The 23852-nt window shown below is 48.1% G+C and overlaps 2 protein-coding genes across 4 annotated transcripts in view; both read right to left on the bottom strand.

Annotated features, from left to right (window-relative positions):
* Positions 1–1774: 1774 nt before the first annotated feature.
* Positions 1775–12090, bottom strand: ube2e1 (ubiquitin-conjugating enzyme E2E 1). Of its 3 annotated transcripts, none has more exons than XM_023809851.2 (7): positions 11843–12090; positions 11604–11763; positions 10569–10765; positions 9913–9963; positions 4247–4379; positions 2932–3079; positions 1775–1928 (listed from the first exon to the last, which is right to left on the bottom strand). In XM_023809851.2, the coding sequence occupies exons 3-7, from the start codon at positions 10721–10723 to the stop codon at positions 1831–1833; spliced, it is 585 nt and encodes a 194-aa protein (XP_023665619.1). In that variant the 5' UTR covers positions 10724–10765; positions 11604–11763; positions 11843–12090; the 3' UTR covers positions 1775–1830. The 3 variants fall into 3 exon arrangements, with proteins under 3 accessions (XP_023665619.1, XP_023665620.1, XP_023665621.1); XM_023809852.2 differs by having other exon boundaries at positions 11604–11714; XM_023809853.2 differs by lacking the exons at positions 10569–10765; positions 11604–11763; positions 11843–12090 and adding an exon at positions 10175–10269.
* A 3349-nt stretch (positions 12091–15439) lies between these two features.
* Positions 15440–23852, bottom strand: part of LOC111842811 (ubiquitin-conjugating enzyme E2 E2-like) — a 42367-nt gene continuing 33954 nt past the window's right edge. The window contains exons 4-6 of the mRNA XM_023809824.2: positions 19534–19666; positions 16906–17053; positions 15440–16239 (exon numbers count right to left, since the gene is read on the bottom strand). Coding sequence (XP_023665592.1) covers positions 16142–16239; positions 16906–17053; positions 19534–19666 — 379 coding nt within the window. The 3' untranslated portion in view covers positions 15440–16141. The remainder of the gene's footprint in view (positions 16240–16905; positions 17054–19533; positions 19667–23852) is intronic.

Here is a 23852-nt window from a genome sequence, read left to right as displayed (position 1 = left end):
ATCAGTTACTTGTTCCACCAGCATTTGCAGACATTTTCACCCCATGGTACAAGTACATCTACACATTAGAGGTAAATTACACACGTACTGTGTTTGAAATGGGTCATTCATGTGACAGTACCTTAATAATTCTACTTAATATTGCTACAAAAAGGATAGTAGAAGCAGCTAGTTTGTGTTTCATGCATAATGTAAAGATGAGATTTAGACCAGGGGCCTGTGTAACGAAACTGGTTTAAAAAAGTCAGGGTTATAAGGTTGGTTTCAGCTTAACAGAACCAAAAAAAAGCATAAATGATATCACGACGCTGACTATCAGCGATTTACCAGCCAATCAATCAGCCAATCAAACAGGCATGGATCACAACAGAGCTACATTTTACAATGCAGCGGAACATGGATTTATTATGGTAAAATATGAAGAATTCTAAAGTAAAATGATGGCGAAGGGGGGAACACCGTGGTGGCCGGCGAAGCGAAGAAGGCTGCAGATCGCTGGCAGCGCTAACACATACGTACAATTTGACTGTCATTAAGATAATCGTTTTAAGTTTGTGGCTTTGTGGTTTTTTTAATCATTTTTCATAATTCTTAGTCTTTTTATTCATATTCATAATCCCTTTGTTTTTGATTCAGTATTAAACTTACCCTTCAAAACCCATTCAACAGTCCTTTATCTCACACACACACACACACACACACACACACACACACACAGGTATGCGACTGGGGAAGACAGAGGTGTTGACATGTTAATATTTATATTAGCCCGTAGTCAGGAGAACCAAGGGATGTGCAAGAACTACCAACCAACAAAAGTGCTGAACCAATATCTCATTACAGGAGAGATTGCCTTTTTCATAGATATTAACAAGATTTAGCACATACAGCGAAAATGGCTTGAAACATGAAAATGATCAGTGCGCAATTCTGCCTGTGGATAGGGCTGCACCATATCAGATCTCCATGTAATCGTGATTAAATGTCGCATGTGCAATAATCACAAGGGCTTTAGATGACAGGCGTAACATTTGCCCGGACACCAGCTTTTCAATACTATACAGGTGTTTACTTATGGCCACATGCAGCACTACCTGCCTGTGATTAATAACTGCCTGGCTTGCTTGCTGAAATACATTTCAGCGGGAAGACTGAATATCAAAGACAAAGCTAACTTTACTGCAGTCACAGACAAGCCACTTTGAGAGTCTGGGGAAGCCCATTTGTTACATCAGGAAATATACAGACTTCTCTTTGATTGGTCCAAGATCTGTGAGGCTGAAACCTAACCTGCTCTGCAGCAGTTTTTGCTCTGTAGTGCGAGTTACTGTGGTGATGAATCCGGCTAACCAGTAAATCAGGGCTGTTGTATTGAAAAGCGAGAGTTACCTCTACTTAGCCTCAAAGTTATCTGGCTAAGCAAGACATCCAGCTTCACAATACAGGCCCTGGGATTCAGGTGCATGCCAATAATGTTTAAACCCACTTGGAAACCATTTGTAACCGATACTTTATTAAAAAGTCCACACTGAAAACACGCGTCGCCAAGGGAACATGCCATCGTACCATTTTACAAGCGGTCACTATGCAGAGATGTAACATTCAGCTGGAAAATAGCCGGAACAGGAAATAAAAACTTACCGGGACACTTTATTGCCAAATCGCATCAATCGTTTGTCCTAACATAAGTTAACAAGGGAGCCACCAAAATAGCAAGAAACAGGACTTCTATTTTTAAACAACGATCCCCTCACCCGCTTCACCCCCCCCCCACCCCCCCACTCCCACCAGCCCCTGAGAGGTTGCCTGGGGAGCCTCGCAGGGTCCTGGCTATGTGGCGTATCTCTTGGTCCACTGTTTGGCCGTTCTGTCGTGTTCCGCCCTGTTTGTTGTGTATTGAGTGGCGATGCTCCCCACCAAGGGGTCAGCTGCATAGAGAGAGAGGGCGACACAGTCAGGCCACGTCCAACCACGTCCCTGCTAGTCGGGGGGTGACTTACAAACACCCAGTTCCTGAAGGGTAAATGTCAGCATTTAAGCACTGCAATTTCCCCACCTAAAAAGCTTCACAACATTTATTCTAGACCTTTGGAAGACTCAGAGGGGCTGATCTGGGTAGGAAAAGAGCAGATAGGCGCCAGCTGGGGTACCCACAATGCACTGCTCAAAACACAATGGAAGGCAGCATCAAAAGCTGGTCAAAAGTTAAAGTTTTTAATTCATGTCCCATGAGTTTTTGATATAATAAATCCATCCATCAGTCCATTCTCTGTAATCGCTTATCCTATTTAGGGTCGCGGGGGGTCCGGAGCGAATCCCGGTGGCTACGGGCACAAGGCAGGGAACAGCCCAGGATTTACCGCCAACCCACTGCCAGCTCCAGTTGACCTCAGCATATTTTTGGACTGTGGGGGGAAACCGGAGTACCCGAAGGAAACCCCACGACGACACGGGGAGAACATGCAAACTCGAACCCAGCTCCCAAAGGTGTGAGGCAACAGTGCTAATCACTGTGCCGCTATTCCACTCCATGTGATGAATCATCTCTGGGAAAATATCAAACTATATGATAAGGAGGACATCTTGATAAGCATCAGCCGGGTGACCAAGCAAGTACAGTTCAGACAAACAGGAAGCTTATTTCACAACGAAAATATTTAGCATTACAAAAAATTTTTATAAATTAAATCAGGTTCTCTCGATATAATAAATTTGTTCATTTCACGTGCAGCGGAAATGCATCTGGGTCCTATAAGAGGAACACGGTCATGCTGAAACTTGGTGAGTCCCATCCCAATATATTACTCCAGACTAGATGTGGGAACACATCAAACCACACTGGGAATACCACTGTCCCAGTCTGGGGGGAGCAGTGGCTGAATGCCTGACGGTAATACTCCTCTGTGGGGGGGCGGTTCCCGTGGTTCTCACCAGGGTTGCAGTCGGTCAGCAGGGAGCAGATGGACAGCAGCACCTTGGAGATGGTGAGGGCGGGGCTCCAGTTGTCCTTCAGGATGTCCAGGCAGATCACGCCCTGGCTGTTGATGTTGCAGTGGTAGATCCTCGTGCGGAATGTCACCTGCAATGGAAAAGTTTAAAGCCAGTCCGTAAAAGCCTTCCCAGGAAATCAACGCTAACCTGAGAACGGCGAAGACCAAAGCCGGTCCGTAAAAGCCTTCCCATGAAATCAACGCTAACCTGACAACGGCGAAGACCAAAGCCGGTCCGGAAAAGCCTTCTCGGTTATAAATAAGCCCACCGTACTTCCATACTGTACTTAAACACACATGTTGTTCCTGATTTAAAGTACAAATTAAGCAGAAGTTGAGATGGAGGATCAGAAATATGAAAACAACTAATAACGATTGGCAAACTCAAATTTCACACCTGCTTCAGTTCCTTTCAACAATTCTTTAACATTTTTTTTAATTCTTTGCGCAATGAGTATTCAGAAAAGTCATAATTTCTGCATCTTTCAAAATAAGACATACATAAAACATACTTTGCCGTATAAATTCAGCAAAACCCTTCTGGCTACAGAACACCATAGACCTTAACAAAAGACTCATTATCTACTGAACCAAAACAAACGAAAACCTCAAGTATAAAACCCAGACACCTGGTGGCATGTGGGAAGCGGAACAGACACCAATCTTGCTTAGAATCACATTCTGTGTTTGTTTCATTTGGAAACAAAAATAATGGACAAGACTTTTTATTAAAGAAATTCATAGTTTGACCATAATCTGACCATTCAAACATTTTGGAGGCAGCGTGTGGCTCCGCAGGCCAAGCCTCTGTGCCCGTGATCAGAAGGTTGCCGGTTCAAGCCCCGCCTCAGCTTATCTGTGGGTCCTTGAGAAAGGCCCTTAACCCCCAGCTCCCTGGCTGCTACTATGCTACCTGCAGAGAGCAAGTTGGGGGAGGCATACAGAGAAGTTACCCATGGGGATCAATAACGTATCAATTATTATTATTATTCTGTGATTAAAGGAATCCAACAACACAGAATTCCCAGGGACACCTGGCAAACACTCACAGTCGCATGCCCTGACTGACACACCGAGGGTCACACTGAGGCCCTTGTCACTAGGGCTGATCACTCCCACTAAATCGACAGAACAACAGTAATGTAGCAAATTATAAAATCAGGAACTTGAACACCGACCCACTTCAATAATGTTACAGATGAAATAACACGCTTGATGACCCTTCTTATTTCTGCACTGGCGTATTCGGTCATTACCTTGGGCGGTTTGAAGGGGTAGTCGGGCGTGAAGGCGATGTCGAGGAAGAAGACCCCCCCCTCGTACACGGACCCCGGCGGTCCCAGGATGGTGGATCTCCACTCGTAGATGTTGTCTCCCTTGGGCCCCGCACTGAAACGGGGAGGGGGGGGATAAAAATAAATGAGGATCGCGCACAGACAGCATTTGAGTGCTTTATATCCATCCATCCATTCATCCATCCATCACAGGATCACGAGGACCCTGGAGCCAGCGAGCCAAGGACACACAGAGGGGACTAATTTACTGTATCCCCAAAACAACTGACCAGGAACTCACCAAAATACACACGATGCCAAACACAGGCTTGGCACTGCCACCCTACAGAGACCATGAGACGTGGGAAGTCCAGTGATGTTCAGTGACACAGAGTAACACGGCTGCGAAGCCACCTGAGTCAAGCTTTTCTCTGGTTACTATTTACATAAAAGGGCCCATCATACTTGAAAGCACTGTGGCTTTAGTGAGACCAGAAGCTGAGTCACAGGACAGCAGTTTAGTCATTTAAATAATAAAAAAATAGTACTAATAAATAAAACTACTAGTAATCTGGCTGTATGTCCGAAACCTGCTATTTGAGACAGCTAAACCCCAACACACAAATTCTCTGTCAGATTAAGAAATGAGTATCCACTTTCATATTTTTAAAACTGTGAAATATCAGCAACACTCCACTGTACAAACAGGCACTGAATGCGATGTGAAGGCACAGTCCACTCAGATCTTCACTGAATGCCTGGAGGATTCGGCCGGGGGGGGGGCCTTTTGTCACCTTCCATCCAAAAAATCCAGATCGTTCCTATTCAAACCGCTCCTCTGTGTCAGCTGCTACACGGCGCTGACAGACATCACTATAAAAATTCTGCCTGATGTTCTTGATCCTACGAGGGTCCGTCTCCCACCCCGAACCCCCAAACGTTGGATTCCTGTGACAGCAGCCATGTTTCTCCACGGATAATTTCCCCCTCTACAGCTTCCTGACATTTCCCAAAAGTGTAACACCCAAAGAACGCTGCCCCTGCTTACAGAGTAAGGTCCTCTCTCGCCATTTGCCCCTACAGGTCATGGTCACCCCCCCCCCCACGTAGCCAGCAAGCACACTAATGCCACACTAATATGCTAAATACACACCAGGATATTAATCATCATAAGTGGCACTGGGCTTTGGGGAAGGGGTGGGCTGGGGGGGCAGCTATCTGGCATGGCCTGTCCGTGGACATGTGGGGGTGAGGGGGCTCAAAGTGGCAGTTAACCTGTAGGTCCCAAGCTGAACACAAAGGTGCAAATTAAATTCCTGGGGGTGGAGGATCTCTGCAAATGCATTAAAAAGCCCAACCGGTAGCCCTACACAGTTATATTTAAAAGGTGACTTTTTGGTGGGGGGGGGGAGAGGACAGGAAAGGGGGGGTTACTCTTCAAGCGGTGAGCTCTCTGCGCTGCATAGACACGGCACCTTCCAGGGCGCCAACAACCCCAAGGATGCCGGACACCCCCCCGGCCCGGCCCGGGACCCACAGAATCGCACGCCCCGGGACACCCCCCCGGCCCGGTCCAACCCGGGACCCACAGAATCGCACGCCTCGGGACACCCCCCTGGCCCGGTCCAACCCGGGACCCACAGAATCGCACGCCTCGGGACACCCCCCTGGCCCGGCCCGGGACCCACAGAATCGCACGCCTCGGGTGGATGAGCATGTTTGCGCATCATTTCATAAACACCCTTCCCTCCACCTACGTTGTAATCGGGCCCTAAAAACACAAAGAGCCCCATACAATATTCAGCCTCTCCCTCACCTAACCTGTAGTCTCACTCACTCAAGTCTGGAGGCGTCACGCGTGCCAGACGTCCGTCGCTAGGCAATAAGCCCAAGTCGGCTCACTTGCGCATGGAAGCACTTCACAAAGTTAATCTGTTTGGTTCCCGAAAAGGCCCCCACTGCCTGCAGTGAACTGGGGACAGTGCAGTGCAAACAGTGGCTCCCAAAAGGCGTCGCCCTACAAAACATCACGTGGCAGAAGCCCCCCCCCCCGAAGGTCAATGCACACATTTGCATCCCCCCCCCCATAAATCCTGGAAGGGGAGCCTTACAGTGCAAGACAAGCTCATTTGCACATGAATGGGCAAAGATAAGGAGTCAAACAGGCCTTCTGTGTTCAGCATCCCATCTCATGATGGTATGTTGGGCACAACTTAAAATCACTAAGCTCATCGCAGGCAACAGGTGGGAATGGCTGAAGGTGTGGATTCCAGCGTGTACCCGCATGTGTGTACACCAACACCACACTGTCCATCAGAGGGGATTCCCCATCAGTGTAAAAACAGGAGACAAATGCAAATCACACCCAGAAGCCATTCCAGAGACTCCAGAGAGGCCCCCAAACCCCCCCCCATGGCAATGGTCAAATGACTGTGAAGTGTGAAGATCAACAAATAATGTAATAAACACAAGACCTTTATTTTCATTTTTCTAAAAGGCAGAATACACAGATTTGTCGCTGAAATGTACTATAATCAACTGCCCTGGGGGGCCCCCTCCCAGCTCGGGGCCCCAGGCCAGCCCTGCCTGTGCCGTCCCTGTGCCTCTGATAACACCTAGACACTACGCAAATACTTAAAAGAAAAAACAATGGTGTCCATCATAACAGATGGAAATGTTAACAAAATATTCCATTCGTCTTCATGCAGAGGGAAGAACCACATAACCCCGTATCTAAGGGTTAATTAATGACAGCAATCGTTGCAAAAAAAACACCCAAAGGGAAAGTGGGACCCACAGGTACCATAAAGCAACAACCCAGAAATACTGCCAAGAACCGCCACCAAAGGAAGAGGAAAGGCTTCCAGTAGCTGTCCTCACTTTCCTGAGATCCCATTTCCAGAAGGTCATTCAAAGGAGTATATTATACATACCTGTACAAGCGAGTTTTTTTTTTATTCACCTAAAAATTATGCGTTCGAAATGCAAACACATGCATGCAATCAGACGTACAAAATTGGAAACGTGGTTGTGGTTGTTTCTATGAGCCATGTATTTGAACCTGTAAATAACTTCCACAAATTTACAGAGTTAAATCGGTTATCCAAGTCCAAAGCAGCCAAAATAGGAAAGCAAATAAACGACAGACCTGCGATACTCCCCCCTGGGCAATTCTACACCCAATAATCCGAACGGCTGCCCCACCTCAGGTCTCAGCGAGGATAGCGAGTGCTATTTACCTCAAACTTTTAACACCTTATAATTGCAAACGGGTCACATGCAACATGCTAGCGGCATGCCTGAATCGGCACAAGGCGGCCGTCCGGTGCCAGGAACACGCAAACAAGATTAGTAAGACATTCCTTTCGCGCTAGTAAAGTCATTCCACGGAGTAGCAGTCAGAAATTGCGGGTGCGCGCCTCTCTGATTAATGCCCAATGAGCGCATTTCCAGTTCTGCAGTGAATGTGTAAATAAAATAACAGGTACGACGTTTATGGGCGATGAGAACATGTTGGGCTGCGGGAACACACAGACCTGGAGTAACAGTGGGAGGGAGGTGAGGGTGTGTCCCCGAGGTGAAGGGGGGGGGGCTGGGGCCCGGATGGCAGATGTCGCGCAGCGATGCCACACTGAGCGCGTGCCGCATACTTCGCACGCGCTGAACTCCGCGAGCGCCACGAGATTAATCCCGGCCTCGAGCCGCACCCCACTCCACTCCCTCGGGCTTTCGGGACGCCAGCGTTTACACAACCCAGCGGCTCCTGCCTTTTAACAATAATTAACACAAACCGCCTCCAACAAACCTTTAGGCTGCATTTCACTTTAAAACCATGTAAGCAAGAAACAAAAACGAGGAAAATGCTCGCAAAAATCCCCGCTATGACAACAGAGGTGTGAGGACCCGCAGATTTAAAGGCTATGACGGATGTCAAATGCATTCCTTACCACGGCCCTCACCCATCGACTTGCACATGTTACCGCAGAGAATTCCACAGCGCGATCAGTATCCTGCCGACAGGTTTAACCTGTAATATCTACCGGCGAGGATGAGTAGGAGAAGCACGCCTCACCCAGCTGATGAAAGTCAACGCACGACGGCGGACCGCACCGTGCAACCCGGTAGGAATGAAGGCATTTTAAACGGAGAAGGAATGGGAGCCGGACCGGGCCAAACAGAACCGCTGTCCGAAAACGTGCCGAAAAGTGGTGGCGTCCTCAAAGCTGCCCTTTCGTCTTCTACGTCAGCACATTGCCTTCACCCTGCCTGGCCTGTCGTCTGTCATTGCAGGAAATGGTTTCGGCGGTTTCCAGGTTGGTGCAGGGTGCCCCCCCCCCAAAAAAAAGTGCAACGCATATCACATTTTTCGCTTTTGGGAAGAATGCCCCCTTAATCCCAAAATGGGGGAACCTTGAGGAGCACGATGCCAAGGCAGACAGCCCTCACGCATAAGTCAGAATGGCCAAAACTGCAGGCCTAACCAAAATAACAGAAATCCTCCCACTTACATATACAGTTGTAACATAACCAGCGCGTGAGCGCCATGTGAACACTAATACGAAAATCCCTTTACAAACACGCAGTGCACTAGGGCTCTTGTCGCAAACTCAAAAGTAAATAGGGATAAACAGATTTTACCTTCAATTGCATATACGCGGATATTTAAACCCATTAAAACATTTGCCGTTTCGCTAGGACATGAACACTTCTGATTGCAGTAAGCTTGCATATGGAAACATTTTCTGAAAAGCAAAGCTAACTAGACAACACTGACATACCCTTTTCTAACTGTTATGCAAGAAAACTAAACTTAACCACTAACCTAGCAATCTGTATTTCATTTTACATTTACACATATGGCACCTCACTGCTGAACCACAAAAAATGTGGTAGATTTTTTTTCCCCCCCAGGAAGCCTGTCAGCTGGGTGAAAATTCACAGTAGGTTTAAGTGAAAATTCAACAAGTTTCACGATAAGGACAAGGTTTAATTCGCCCTTCAATAATAATAATAATAATAATAAGAAGATCGATTTTACATTTAAAGTATTAAGTGCCCACCCCAAATCAAACAGTCTCCTATGCCCAGGGGTGTTGCTAGAAATTTTTCCCCATGAAGGTATATCACACTGGGCCCCCCAGTCCAGACCAATCCAGTTATTTTCCAAATTTTTAGGCCCCTTCTCAAGCAGGGACCCTTGGAATCGTCTTAACTCATCTCCTGCCTAATGCCTTTGCCAACGACCACAATATCAGCCTCGTCGCTAAAACGTTTTTAATGGCTCTTTAAAGCTTAAAAATTACCAAAAAAGTAAAAATTACCAAATGTAATGCAAACTTTTAATTCTCAAAAGCCATTCCTGTCACGTCTTACAGGTAAAATTAAGCAAAAGCAGAGAACGCACATATAGACTGCCTATGATTTATATTAGACTAGTTCCCTATTAAATCAAAATTAGTATTACGGCAGGGTGGCCAATTTCAACTCCAGCATTCGGCCCTCAGAAATTGGCAGCCCCTGTTGAAGAAGCTGCATTTACGCGCATGAAATCCTTTCAGACCGGATAGGACATATCTGTGTCCGCACCTCAGAAATCTATAGGGGAGTGAATGGGGAATAGGACCTTTACTTGTGCATTTGAGAGGTACCTGCAGTTGGGAGGTGGGTCCAGCGTAATATCTGCCAGCTCCTTCTGAATCCTGAAAATGCAACAAAAAGTGGGAGACATGAAAAAAATGTTTCAGTGTTTCACTTTTAAATCCCCCTCCCATGTGTCTAGCGGCACCTAGAGCTTCTGGCTGACATGGAAAACAACATGGCCGTTCCCACAGACTCTAAATTTAGGTACGTTTTAAAGGGCCGTCATATCATCCCCACACCCCCAGTGGTCAGCACTGGTTTGAAACCGACCTGGGGCCAAAATGCGCGGTCCCAAGACACACCATTCAGGAGAATTTCCCCGATCGACTTCTCCTAATTTAAACAATGAGCTGTTTAAGTTAATATGCAAATGAGCCACCCCCCCCCATTTGGAAGCGGCGTCTCTTAAAGGAGACGCGGCCGCCGAGCAAATGATCGGGAAAAACTCTTGGGGTTCGGCGTTTTATTTATCCGTTAAGCACGGCTTTGCGGGGCGGATCCGATTCAGAAGCACGAATCTGCTCCGGGCGGCGACACTCTGTTTAACTGACTGCCACACGCAATCCCCCCCGCAAGCCCGGCGCTGCAGAGCAACCCCGGAGCCGTGCCTCCCCACGCTGGGGGCACATATCCTGCCCCCACCTCCCTCCTCAGTAATGTTTACCTTTTCGCGCTGGTGGAGAGGAGTTTGGAGTTTTTGCTCATACTGCCTTTGCTCTCCCGTTTCTTGCTAGGCGTGTCTCTGTGTCGGTCTTGATGAGTCGAGGATGAGGAGGATGATGAAGAACTGGTACTGGCACGCGAGTCTTCATCCGACATACCGACCTCCAAACACCCTCGAAACGCAAGGGAACCAACAGCCTGATGTGGGGGAGGAGGAGGTGGAGGAAGTTTTTAAGTGAAAAAGACATCGAGAGAAACGCATGCGGCCAACCCGGCTTGATGTGTAACTGCCCCCGGCGCGCAGCCTAACCGAGCTCGTGTACCTGACAGGCTGTGACCTTTAGCTTCAAGCTCGGCTTATCAACTGCAGTTTCAAAACACGAAACCCGACGCCCGAAAATGCAGCAAGAAGAAACACGGCGGACCATCGGGCGCCCGTTCATGGAGCAAATATCCCTTAACCCGAAGTTGCCCTACTTCAAAACTAGTATAGCTGCTCGCCCGTGTTTACGGTGCCAAGCCAGGGACGAGCCCCGAATAAAGCGAGATGGCGACCAAATAAAAGCCATTTTTCAAAGCAAAGCCGACAAATGCGCTCAATCCCGGCACATAAATCGGCTCATCTGAAGAAGAAATTTAATCCGATCGGGCTGCTGTCGCATCCATTCTCAGAAACGCTTCACTTGTCTGGTTACAGTAACCAGTTAACACTTCGCAGGACTTTCACATTTTCGGCAGCACAAAGGCGATCTTGTTCCCGTGTGACAAAAACGCAAAGCTTAATCCCCCGAGCATGCATACATTTAACATTGTTTCTTCTCGCCTTTTAAAACTCGATACAACGGGACTCCGTTTCGCCTCCATCGGTCGGAGCCTTTTCTCATTTCCTTTTTCCCGACCGCTATAATCACACACGCGATCTAATCCCCCCTCTAACGCCCCGATTTCCCGCAGATACGGCTGCCCGGTGGGGCCGGTGGACGAATCGTAAGTGGCGAAGGTACGGGGGCATTTGGTCCCGGAGAGGTTTAGCTACCTTTCTTTGTGTCTGTGCGCCTCCGCCGCCTGGACGCGTGTCTCTAGTCTCTCCCTCACGGAGCGGAAGTGCCGCAGCGGCTTGCTGAAGCTATGGAGTCGGAGTCGGCGACTGGACGCGATCGGGGCAGAGGGGGGACCGTATGAGGCTCCAAACCTAGCTATAATACGAGATATTGTGAATTTTATACCTCCACCCCCTTAAATCGGGCAAAATATCCTTTAAAGATGATTACTCACGAATACCCGATGTCCTCTTGCTTATGCATTAAGCGTGCTTTCAGTTAAAAAGAAGTCACTTAATTGGCATTACTAAATAGACCTTGTTTTGGTGGATGGCATCTTTTCGCCTTAAGGAGAAGGGCCTGTTGTATGTTTAATTTTTCACAGTGACTGCAAATTATGGGAGCCTATGATATGTAATCTAATAAATCAATGTAGCAAGGTCTTCAGAAAATGAGGGGTAGGTGTGTACAAGATCCACATATGTGTTGATATTTAAACTGTGCATGGTTCAGTTTTGTTGTTGTCAGTTTTTTTTTTTTTTTTTTAAATCATCCACCGCACTGCACCTGTTCCAGGCAGGCTGCTTCTTTCCTCCATGCGCTCCTTGGCATGTTCACTTGTTTGATGAGGTGGGGAACAGCTGGGAATTTCGGACCACAAGGAGGGAAGCTGATGCTGTCTCGATTCCAAGTCGCTCTATCACAGCAACACCATCGGCACTTCCTGCCACACACACAGACAGTCTCTTGCATAGATGAATCCATCTCTCTTCACTTGTTGCTGTACTCAGGGTTGTTGCCTGGGAGGGGGGGGGGATTCAGTTTTTTTCCTGGGCCCTACGCTGGAGGACACCCACAGTCTACCAATCTAGCAAGATTTTAGCAAGGGGGACATGACAATCTGCCCCCCCCCCCTCAGTGAAATGTACCAAGGGGTCCCAGAATTCCTTGATACGTCCCTGAGTGTATCAAGACAAAATTTCCGCCTGCCATTCCTTGAACCTGGATCACTAGAGAGTTACAAAAATGAAAATTTAGGGCTATGCTATTTAAAGCCTGTTAGGCCAGGATATGCGAACGTGTTATCTGGTTGACACGCTCCTGGGAGTTTCCACCAGAGTGTTTCCTCTTCTAACGTCAAGTTTACCAGCTGATTAACAGCCGAGCTACTTAGTCAGTTTTAGGGGCAGTTGGAAGTCAGATCCTCACTCCATCCACCACCTTCAATCCTTCACCACAGGAGTTCCCCTGAAAATTTTGATCGTAAAGCTGAGTTTGCCTCAGCGATCACATTCCTGCTGCTTACGTGTGAATTCCTGGTCACACGGTTGATATGTTGATAAAATTGCATGGTGATAGACATTTTGCTTGTGGTACAAGGAGACCTATTAGACAGACTCACATCCCACGAAATCACAGTAATTAAGTACTTACAGTGACATGAAATTTGAGTTGGAATCCTCCACGTGCTTCATTTGTAAATGCTGGTCAAAATCAACAGCAGGTGGCAGGTAATGTCTGGTTCTTCTATGAAATTTTAAGTTGGATCCTGCTCTTCAGTGCCCGGATGACTGTGCATATCATGAATCACGTAGGACATCGGCTCAATCAGGGGAAATCGTGACTGTGAAATTAACCTTCATATCAATAATTATTCTCAGGTGAATTGACGCTTAATTAAGTCTGTTGTCAGTGATCTGGATAGTTATGGCAAGATGAAGCACAAGAAGGAATACGTTTACATATTCAACCATCTCCTGGCGCAATTGGAGTTTAGGACCTCGCTCAAGGATCTAACAATGAAACCATTCTGCCAGCTTTGGGATTTGAACCGGCAACATTCTGATCATGGGTACAGAGTCCCGAGTTACTGTGCCATACACTGCTGGAAAATTTATTTCTAGAAGGTGGAACCTTTGGTTTAGTAAAAGCTACCACAAAACACATGAAGACAATAAGGCTGTTCTCAGTAGGTGTTCTGGACTGTGATGTAGAGCTTGCATCTGTACAGCTGCATGCCAGTTGATGTTTATTACAAGCATGTGTTACAGAGGCAGACCCATGTGTGTCAGCTCTAGGCCTGGGCAAGGCGCATGCTGGCATCAGTGTGCGATCGCCAATTCGATGCTGAGCTCAGGGTGGAGGGAAAAGGCGACACCAAGGGCACAGCTGGCTCTAGCCTTTCAGGGGCCCGAGGCAAAGCATTACATTACCTACCAAGAAAACCGACGTTCACTGCACTTCCTCCATGATGTAAGTCATTTGGGGTCCAAGTGCTTTTGCTGCCTACAGTGAACAGTGGCCCTGACTAGGGGACCTTGACATCTTGCCAGAGAGCTCAGCTTACGGCGGTAGGCAGCCGAGAGGAACAGGAGACCCATTTGGTGCACGAGGCCACACCGGATTTGCCGTTAACCCCGATAAAGCAGGAACGCCGAAGATCCAGATGATTGGGAGCAGCCCAGCTAACGGAGAACATTCCCAAAACTTTGCTCAATGTCATGTGAAGGTCTTTGCAAAGTTGGCAAGGAACATTCTTAATGTACTGTCAACGGAACCCTATTTCCATGTTTTATATTTTAACAAAGGTTCTGTCAATGTCAGCACGATAAAAATATTACCTGACCATCCTTTTAACACAATTAATGTTGAAAAATGCTGTTTTATAATAAAATATTATTTTATAGGGGTGCCATCCAGCCTCTAACCCGTCATAGTGCCAGTATCACCTGCAGCCCTTTATCTGTTTTTATCATTATTATTATTATTATTATTTATGTTTATTATTATTCTTAGATGTTGTAGTTGTAGTAGTGGGATAATGTTCCTGAAACATCTGGAAAACTGGACACTTTGAAAGTTTCATACTCTAATCGTAACGTTCGGTAGACGTTCCTAGATTGAAAGTGTGTTAGCAGGGATGGAATGGGCTTCAGGAGGAGCTTCTCTGAGGGTTTCACCAGGAACCACTTTCAGAAAAAAAGCAAAACGCTGCCTGTTACTGCTGCATGTTACTGCTGCATGTTACTGCTGCATGTTACTGCTGCATGTTACTGCTGCATGTTACTGCTGCATGTTACTGCTGCCTGTTTCCCCACAGAGCCAGATCTCTGCAGCTACCAGCCGACAATCAAAAGGCCATCTTACGTCCTTCAGAAGAGGTGGCAGACTCTGTGGCTTTAGCCTTCATCTTCCCAAACGCAGAGAGAACTAAAGGGAAACGCTACAGACAAGTGGGTTTCATAAAAAAAGAGAAAGTGAATACCTTTGATCATGCAAAAAAATAAAACTGCATAAGTATGCTGGTAGCGTATTCTTAAAAAAAAATCTTTAATTTTTCAAGGAAAACCAAATTTAACAGACCACTTCTGTACAACAGAAAATATACATTACAAAGTACACAGAATATATTGAGTACTATTTTAATACTGAACTGTTTGAACACCGAAAGTTTTATAAAATGACACAGGTGATGCTCCGTCTCCATGGAGAGTAAGCTGTGATGTCACAGTTAAGAACATGTGCGGGTTCCTCCGTAAAGAGAGACCGGCCTGCATCGATGGGCTTCTTCTTGGTTCTTGCTTTCATACCTCAGATTCGTTATTCAGTCGACAGCTTAATTGCGGCCCCATCTGGCAGGAGACCCCATGTTTACTCCTGAGCTCCATTTTGTAAAACTTCTGCACCAACCAGAAGGAGAAGGAGAGCTGGACCCTCCTTGTAGTTCACGCATGCATTTGTCCTTCCCGATTAACCTCGGAATCGCACACATAATGCTGCTGGAAGTGCATCAAGAGACCAAAGAATGACCAAAGCCAAGAAGACTCTGGGGTTCAGGTTTGGCCAGTGTTTTATTGAGCGCGTCCACAAGGCGAGTGTACAGCAAACAGCTTTGTCATCAAACCGCAGCAGGCAGGAGAAAAATCTACACAGCCGTCTCTCTACACCAGGCAGACGGACACCTCCGCAGCTGCCATCTTAAAAAAAATACATACGTTAAAAAATTAGGAAAGTAGAGCTCGGATAGTGTATTCGAACGCCGCGCGTCGGGTAAAAAATTAAATCTCCATTATCTTCCTGCGGACGTGAATCATAAATGACTTCATAAAAAAAAAAACTCATTCTAAACACTAGGCGAGAATGGAAACAAAATATCACCTGCAATGTCCCTGCTGTCACTTTCAAAGGAGAGGAAACACGTTTCAGCTGGATAATAATAACAACAATAATAATAATAATAATAATCATCATCATCATCAAGCTTTTTTTCTATGACAGTTTCAACATTCAGTGAGTTGGAAAATAAAATCCAAGTCTGCTCTTTGTATAAAAAGAAGCTTTCAAGTCAACAAGGAACAAAGGACGATTCTTTTCACAAAAAGAAAAGGTGTGAGGGATGGGGGGGGGGGGGGGCAAGGCCGCACTGACTGGGTGTGCTTTCACAGAGTGAGGGGAGGGGGAGGGACACGAGTTTTGGTGAAGCAAGGAGCAAGGGGGAGGTGGTGGTTTGGGGGGGGGGCGTGGCTCCGAGGATCTATGTGGCGTATCGCTTGGTCCACTGTTTGGCTATCCTGTCGTGTTCCGCTCTGTTGGTCAGGTACTGTGTGGCGATGCTCCCAACCAGGGGGTCAGCTGTGGACGGGAGACAGAGACACGAGCTGAGACAGACATATGCGGGGAATCTGCAGGGTGACCTGCAGTGACGAGGTGAGGGATCCGCCTGCCCTGGAAGTCCTAGGTCACCCGTGTGCCGATGGTATCGCTGCTTATCTGGAGACAAAGGCGTGTGCTGCGGGGGGGGGGGGGGCGCGACAGGGAGGCGGGGAGTGCCCGTGTGCGGGATTCACCACTGCCTGTTATTCTGCTCCCTGCCCCCCCACCCCCCCGTTAATGAGCACATCCCTCCTGTGTAAAGAGCAGCTTCAGGGCACACGGGGTGGGGTTTGTCTCTCATGCATTTCCATCCACGGATAACAGATTGGATGGGGGGGGGGTAATTCTCTACATTGGGCCAACTGGAGAAAGAAACGAGGGTCATTTACTTCCTGTCAAAGGAGCTGGGGGGGTGTGGGGGTGTGCATGCCTCCTCACTCTCCCTATTCCCCAAAGGCTGCCAGAATGTTAGAGGCTACAGAGGGGGTTTGTAAAAGAACCACCTTGCTGTTCAAAATGCGGGCGTGAAATGCTACATGTGTATATCAGGGGTAAACTATACGGCAAGACCTGGAATTGGACCATGTAAACATGCCAAATGAGTTGTGACCTCCTCTGTGGGGGGGCAGTTCCCGTGGTTCTCACCGGGGTTGCAGTCGGTGAGCAGGGAGCAGATGGACAGCAGCACCTTGGAGATGGTGAGGGCGGGGCTCCAGTTGTCCTTCAGGATGTCCAGGCAGATCACGCCCTGGCTGTTGATGTTGCAGTGGTAGATCCTCGTGCGGAATGTCACCTGGAATGGAAAAGTTTAAAGCCAGTCCGTAAAAGCCTTCCCAGGAAATCAACGCTAACCTGAGAACGGCGAAGACCAAAGCGGGTCCGTAAAAGCCTTCCCAGGAAATCAACGCTAACCTGAGAACGGCGAAGACCAAAGCCGGTCCGTAAAAGCCTTCCCAGGAAATCAATGCTAACCTGAGAACGGTGAAGACCAAAGCGGGTCCGGAAAAGCCTTCCCAGGATATTCACCGATTCCTTCAGATTGCATAATGCCGTTGACTTTCATTCAACCAATGCTGTCTTTGAAATTAGACGTATTTCATTACTGAATTTCTTAGATATCTTGAAACTCCCATAAAGCCTAAAATGTCCCATAACTCTTCAACGTAAATGCAATTTAATTTTCGAGGCGAGTGATTTTTCTCTCCTTCAGTTTTAGCATCCAGAAAGGCATAATCCATAAATAACTCAGAGAAAACTAAAGACTGCTGACCATCAGACAAGACTGGACTCTCCATTTTGACAGTTCAACTATTTACTTAAGCAGGACTCCACAGCATAGTCCACCAAACGAAAGTAACAGAGTTTCGTTAAAAAAATCTCACTGTGTGGGATGAGGCTGTGACATCAGGCCCAAAAATAAAGCTAGATATATTTATATTTTCAAATCCAGTTGACGCCATCCAGACCAAACAAACACTTCAGATAAGTACTGTAAGCTTTCCAAAGGCTAAACACACACTAGTATTTAACTAATGATTAGTCTACAGAGTTGTGGTCACTAATCCTCTCCCTCAAACAAACGTGTTAAATGTTTAACAACAAAACAGATGAAATTCTTGCCATCGACTGTTAGCAACTTGTTTAGCCCAATTACTCTGTGGGTAGCCTGGAACGATTTCATTAAATCAACAAAAATAACAAATCCACACTGCTGGGTCATGAAAACGCCTGTCGCTCGCGGACTGGGGAGGGCAGGCCTTCTCACAAGCTTCAGAAATCTGTTGTGACCACTGAAAACAGCCTATATTTGTACGTATTTAACTGTGGTGTCTGTCTGAAAAGTATATGCGCTCTGTGGTCACAGTCAGTGGGGGTGGTTCCGTGGGTTTGCAATAGAGAAACTATCCCCCTCTGTGAAAGTCCATATTATAATCATTTCATTGTTGGGCCCGTAAGCGAGGCCCGTAACCCCCATCGCGCCTGGGGGGGGGCTGGATTTTGGCTGACGTTGAGAGTCACCCCCATGCCTTTCTCACTTTCGTATCGCCTTGGACGAAAGGATCGGCTAAATAAATAAATGCTAAATAAATAAATGCAACTTAGGTACACCTAGCTAGTATTACGAAGGATCGACTTTTGCCTCAGGAAATGCACCAAGGGCAGATGGGGTAACAAGCCTGGAGCCTATCCCAGTTAACGTGTTCAGAGAAGCCTTTCTGCACCCCGCTGTTGTCCTGAGCTGTTATTTGCACACTTGTGACATTGTGGCCATTAACAAGGTCTATTCAACCGCAGAAATGTCATCGAACGGGAGCCTTTTTTTACGTCCATTGTGCTATTTTCTGCAAACTGCCGTAACGTGTCAGGATGGGAGGAAGGAGGCCGTTTCCGAGACGCGGGAGTTGCCGCGTCTGGCAGCAGCGATCACACCACGTTTGAAGTCGCTTAGATCAGCCGTCTGGGCCGTCCGGACGCCGCAGAGTAGCTGAACCTCTTGACCCCGCCTGCTTTCGGCATGTGGTGAGCTACAGCCGCATGATTACCGGTTGGAGGCTGTTTGTGTCAGCAGCAGGTGGATCTAATACAGCCACTACGACACAGTGCATGTAGCAGAGAGTCTGTCTGCTATTCTGACCTCAGGGAATCAACAAGGCTGAAGATCTTAGGTACTTTAAGAACAGGGGAGCGACTGTTTATTCCAAGGGTGCAGATCTGGGTATGGACCGTAGGGATGCGTGCCTAACAATACTGTAACCTATGTTAAAACCAATCATACACCCTTGCTATATTCTTAACTAAAACACACCCAGATTTAAGAATCTTCCTTGGCATTTTTGGACCATCAAACTGACTGTAAATCTACCATAAACTCTGTAGACAAGAAATGGAAATAAATGGTCAGGCACACTGGACACACACACACACACTGTACACACATACGCACATATACACATGCACACACACGCACACACACGCACATACACACACACACACACACACACACATACATGCAGGAAAACTGTAAAAATACACACAAATAAATTGACATTTGAATGAATACATAGGCACACAGTTAACACGCACAAATAAACACCTAAGTGAATACAGAGTTGTGTTGTGAACGCACAGACACCCAGATGAGAGAACACATGATTTCACAAAACACACACATGCAAACATAAACACGGTTATGCTGCAGTTGCATGCACACATGTTGTGAACATATAAATGACATCTAAACCATGTGGCCCCACGTGTTGGGGGGGGCTTTACCTTAGGCGGTTTGAAGGGGTAGTCGGGCGTGAAGGCGATGTCGAGGAAGAAGACCCCCCCCTCGTACACGGACCCCGGCGGTCCCAGGATGGTGGATCTCCACTCGTAGATGTTGTCTCCCTTGGGCCCCGCACTGAAACGGGTGACACAGGCACGCCTTAGACAACTGAGTTTTGGGGTGTCTCTCTCTCTGTCTCTCTTTCTCTCTCTCTCATGCTCTCTCTCCTCCATCAGAGTGGTGGATCACCTCAAGGGTCCCTTACCGGCTTTCACAGATGACAAGTAATGATGTAACCCAGCAGATAGTTTGAGCAGAGCTATAAATGTACGTAAAATCACAAGCGGAGGGTCGGTCACCCACACACACTTGGCAACGTAAGATAAGCATGCAGGACATCCATCCAGCTGCCCGGCTGTTCTTTCGCCCTCTCTGCCCCCTACCCCCGCTCTCCAGCTGCGTGACACGGGTCTGCTCACGTGCCGGAACATGCACGTGGGTATGAGCGCGTGCACACCCGCACGGACACACGTGTGCACGCGGACCTATTCTGGGTATTCAGCCTGGTGCTGAGTGCCAGTTGAGGGGGTGGGTTGAACTAGTTCCAGGCCTGGTCTCCCTGCCTCCCTCCCTCGCTCGCCCACCCCCTCCCTCTCTCGCCCGCGCTCTGCCTCTCTCTCCCCGTCAGGTTCGCTTTGTGCACTCGGTGCTGAGAGCAGCAGCCCTCGAGCAGCTTCTGAGAGCCTCATTTAAAAGGATTTGCCTTGAGCTGAGCCCAGCAGGTCACATGCGTCTCTTCCTGCTGTGGACATTACTTAATAGACTGGGGGGGGGGGGGGGGGGGGGGTAGGGGGAGCAAGGGTCAACTGGGGTGATATAAATGAAGCAGGCACTTCACTTTATACCTGAAGTACTTACTGTGCACACTTACACCCTACAGACTCACGCTTAATCCACTCATCTTTACACTGTGCACACTTACATTTAGGCCCACACTTAAACCACTCACTTTTCCACTCTGCAAACTTACCTCTTACAGGTTCACACTTACACCCCTCACCTTTACACCCCGCACACTTACACCCCTCACCTTTACACCCCGCACACTTACACCCCTCACCTTTACACCCCGCACACTTACACCCCTCACCTTTACACCCCGCACACTTACACCCCTCACCTTTACACCCCGCACACTTACACCCCTCACCCTTACACCACTCACTTTTACACCCCGCACACTTACACCCCTCACCTTTACACCCCGCACACTTACACCCCTCACCTTTACACTCCGCACACTTACACCACTCACCTTTACACCCTGCACACTTACACCCCTTACCTTTACACCCCGCACACTTACACCCCTCACCTTTACACCCCGCACACTTACACCACTCACCTTTACACCCCGCACACTTACACCCTGCACACTTACATCCCTCACCTTTACACCCCGCACACTTACACCCCTCACCTTTACACCCCGCACACTTACACCCCTCACCTTTACACCCCGCACACTTACACCCCTCACCTTTACACCCCACACACTTACACCCCTCACCTTTACACCCCGCACACTTACACCCTTCACCTTTACACCCCGCACACTTACACCACTCACCTTTACACCCCGCACACTTACACCCCTCACCTTTACACCCCGCACACTTACACCACTCACCTTTACACCCTGCACACTTACACCACTCACCTTTACACCCTGCACACTTACACCCCTCACCTTTACACTCTGCACACTTACACCACTCACCTTTACACCCTGCACACTTACACCCCTCACCATTACACTCTGCACACTTACACCATACAGGCTCACACTTACATCACCCACCTTTACACACTGCACACCACAATATTTACATTTTATTTAGAAGATACACATTTACCTAGGCTTTGACCTGATGACCTTCTGATCACAGCCCTATACCCCACACCATCCAGCATGCAGAAGAAAAGGGGCGACCAGACATCGCAGCTCTCTCATTTCCTTGCTCAGAGCTGGCTTCCCTCCCCTCTCCGGTGTGACCCTGCCTCCCACCCCCACCCCCACCCCCACCCCCACCCATTCACAGTAGCTCTTCCTGAGTGCTATTTTTACTCCGTGCTTTCATACACGTCGGCCAGGACACTGCGTGGAAAAACAGGAATCTCGGTGACATCCTCCATTTTTCACACAGACATTTTGAAAATAAATGCATCCCCTCTGCCCGTATCCTTGTAACACAAAAGCACTGACCGCCCCCCCACCCCATTCCCAGCAGTCAGGGAGACTCCACTTCGGTGCTAAATCCCTCCTCAGGTCTGCGAAAATGAAGCCCCCACCCATTAAACATCAACAACTGTCAACCTGTGTATATGTGGGTAAGTTGGCGTGCTGAACAGAACCTTTACATTTGCATATTTTCAGATCACCACTACCAAACACCAAGAATGTGTCAAAAACACAACAGTGATATATAGGGGGATGCTGGGAATGAGGAGGATGAGGTGGAGCCAATCACTGCAAGCATTCATGATCACCTGACTCATCATCCCCTCTGTGAGGGATTCCAGCCCCACCCACAGAGAGTATATTCCATTAAATATCTATAATTAGTAGAAATTGTATCTAGTAGAAAATGTATAGGGAACACAGAGAGTGGCCATAGTGTGAACCAGACAGCTATTCCAATTTTTTTGTTTTTAACGAACTGAAAAATAATTATCTATTATATAATATCTCATAAAAACGTAAAATTATTACAAATAAACAATAGCCCAGAAAAATGAATACAATTGTAAAAAGCAGCAGTAATTCAGTCGCGGTTTCCCCTTCCTGTGGAGAAGCTGAGGTCCGGATGCTGAGGCGACAGTTTGAAAAACGAGGAGGCCCTCAGCCCTCAGCCGTCACAGTGTCGCTGGGAAAGGCCCAGGCGGCTCCCGTGCAGGCCTGGGAAACCCCTCGAGGGACCCCCGGCTCCTTTAGGATTACCCAACGGGTCCCAGTGCTGCCACAGAGGTGAGCTGTCACCCGCAAAATGAATAATTAAATCATTAGAGGGGTCACCGTGTTACCCGGTACACCCACAGGGAGGGGGAAGGAGTCCGTCATTCAGCACGCCGGACACACGGGAAGAGGGAAAGGGGAATCCCTGCTTGGCGCCGCGGTGCCCAGCCAGCCTGCGCTTCTGCTCTGAGTCCCGTCATTCTGAGCCTCATCTGTCCACATCGTCACCCCAAGAACCAAAAAGCATCCTGTCCTTCTGCTCTAGTGCTGTGAGCTCAAGAAACTGGCAGATCTCTGAGGTTCCTCACGCCGCGGCATCCGTCCGCGAGTCACGATGCACCTGCGGGTATCTCCAGCTCCTCCAGGGCGGATCTTTCCCTGCATCGATGCGCCATATCTGCACGTAGGGCGGGACTGACGATAACGCAGCTGAGACGTGTCACTTCCTGTCTGTCCCCTTCTCATTTATCCAGTCCAGGGACACACTGAGCCTGGAGCCTGTCCCAGGAAGCGCGGGGCACGAGGCAGGGGACGCCCTGGACGGGATGCCAGCCCATCTTGAGGCACGCTCACACATTGTGGGCAGTTTAGAGATGGAAAGTCACCCAATGGGAGGACCTGAAGGAAACCCGCATAAACACTGAGAGAACATACGCAGAGCTGGGGTGAGGGTCTGAACCCCCACCTGGTGAGATGCGAGGTTCAGCTCTGCCTCCTCGAACTTCATCTAACCCTAACCCTAACCCTAACCCTAACCCTAACACATTTGTTCCAAACATCTCTATGCATAAGGCCCAGTTTGTGCAACTGACAAAAATGCCCAGTCTGTCTTAGACTTTAAATATGTCACCATCCTGCCTGTGGAAATCCCCGTCACAGACATCAGGGGTGGGGGGGGGGGGGAATTCATGCGATATGACCCCTCGAGTCAGCGGATCACACGCATCGAAGGCCTCGTGCAAGACGCACAGAAGACTCTAGCATTATTGAAGCGCTACTCGTCCAACCTGATGGGGAGGGGGGTTACGGTGTCTGTTATCACTCTCCAAAAAGGGTGTTTGATTCACCTTTTCTGGCTATGCCACTCTAACCACCACCTACTGCCTGACGGAACAGGAAATGAAGTAATGCTTGTCTGTCAATCACACACGGCGGCTTGTACGGCGCGGCCAGGCACCACGAGAAAGCGAAACCTCTATGGCGACCTCTATGGCGACCTCTATGGCAACCTCTACATGACCATGGCGTTCCGATGCTTCCCTTCCAGCAAGGGGCTTCCGGGAATTTTAATTTAGTTTTACACAA

This window comes from Paramormyrops kingsleyae, chromosome 23 (genome assembly GCF_048594095.1).
Source record: "Paramormyrops kingsleyae isolate MSU_618 chromosome 23, PKINGS_0.4, whole genome shotgun sequence".
Lineage (NCBI taxonomy): Eukaryota > Metazoa > Chordata > Actinopteri > Osteoglossiformes > Mormyridae > Paramormyrops > Paramormyrops kingsleyae.
This window is presented reverse-complemented; position numbering and strand designations above follow the sequence as displayed.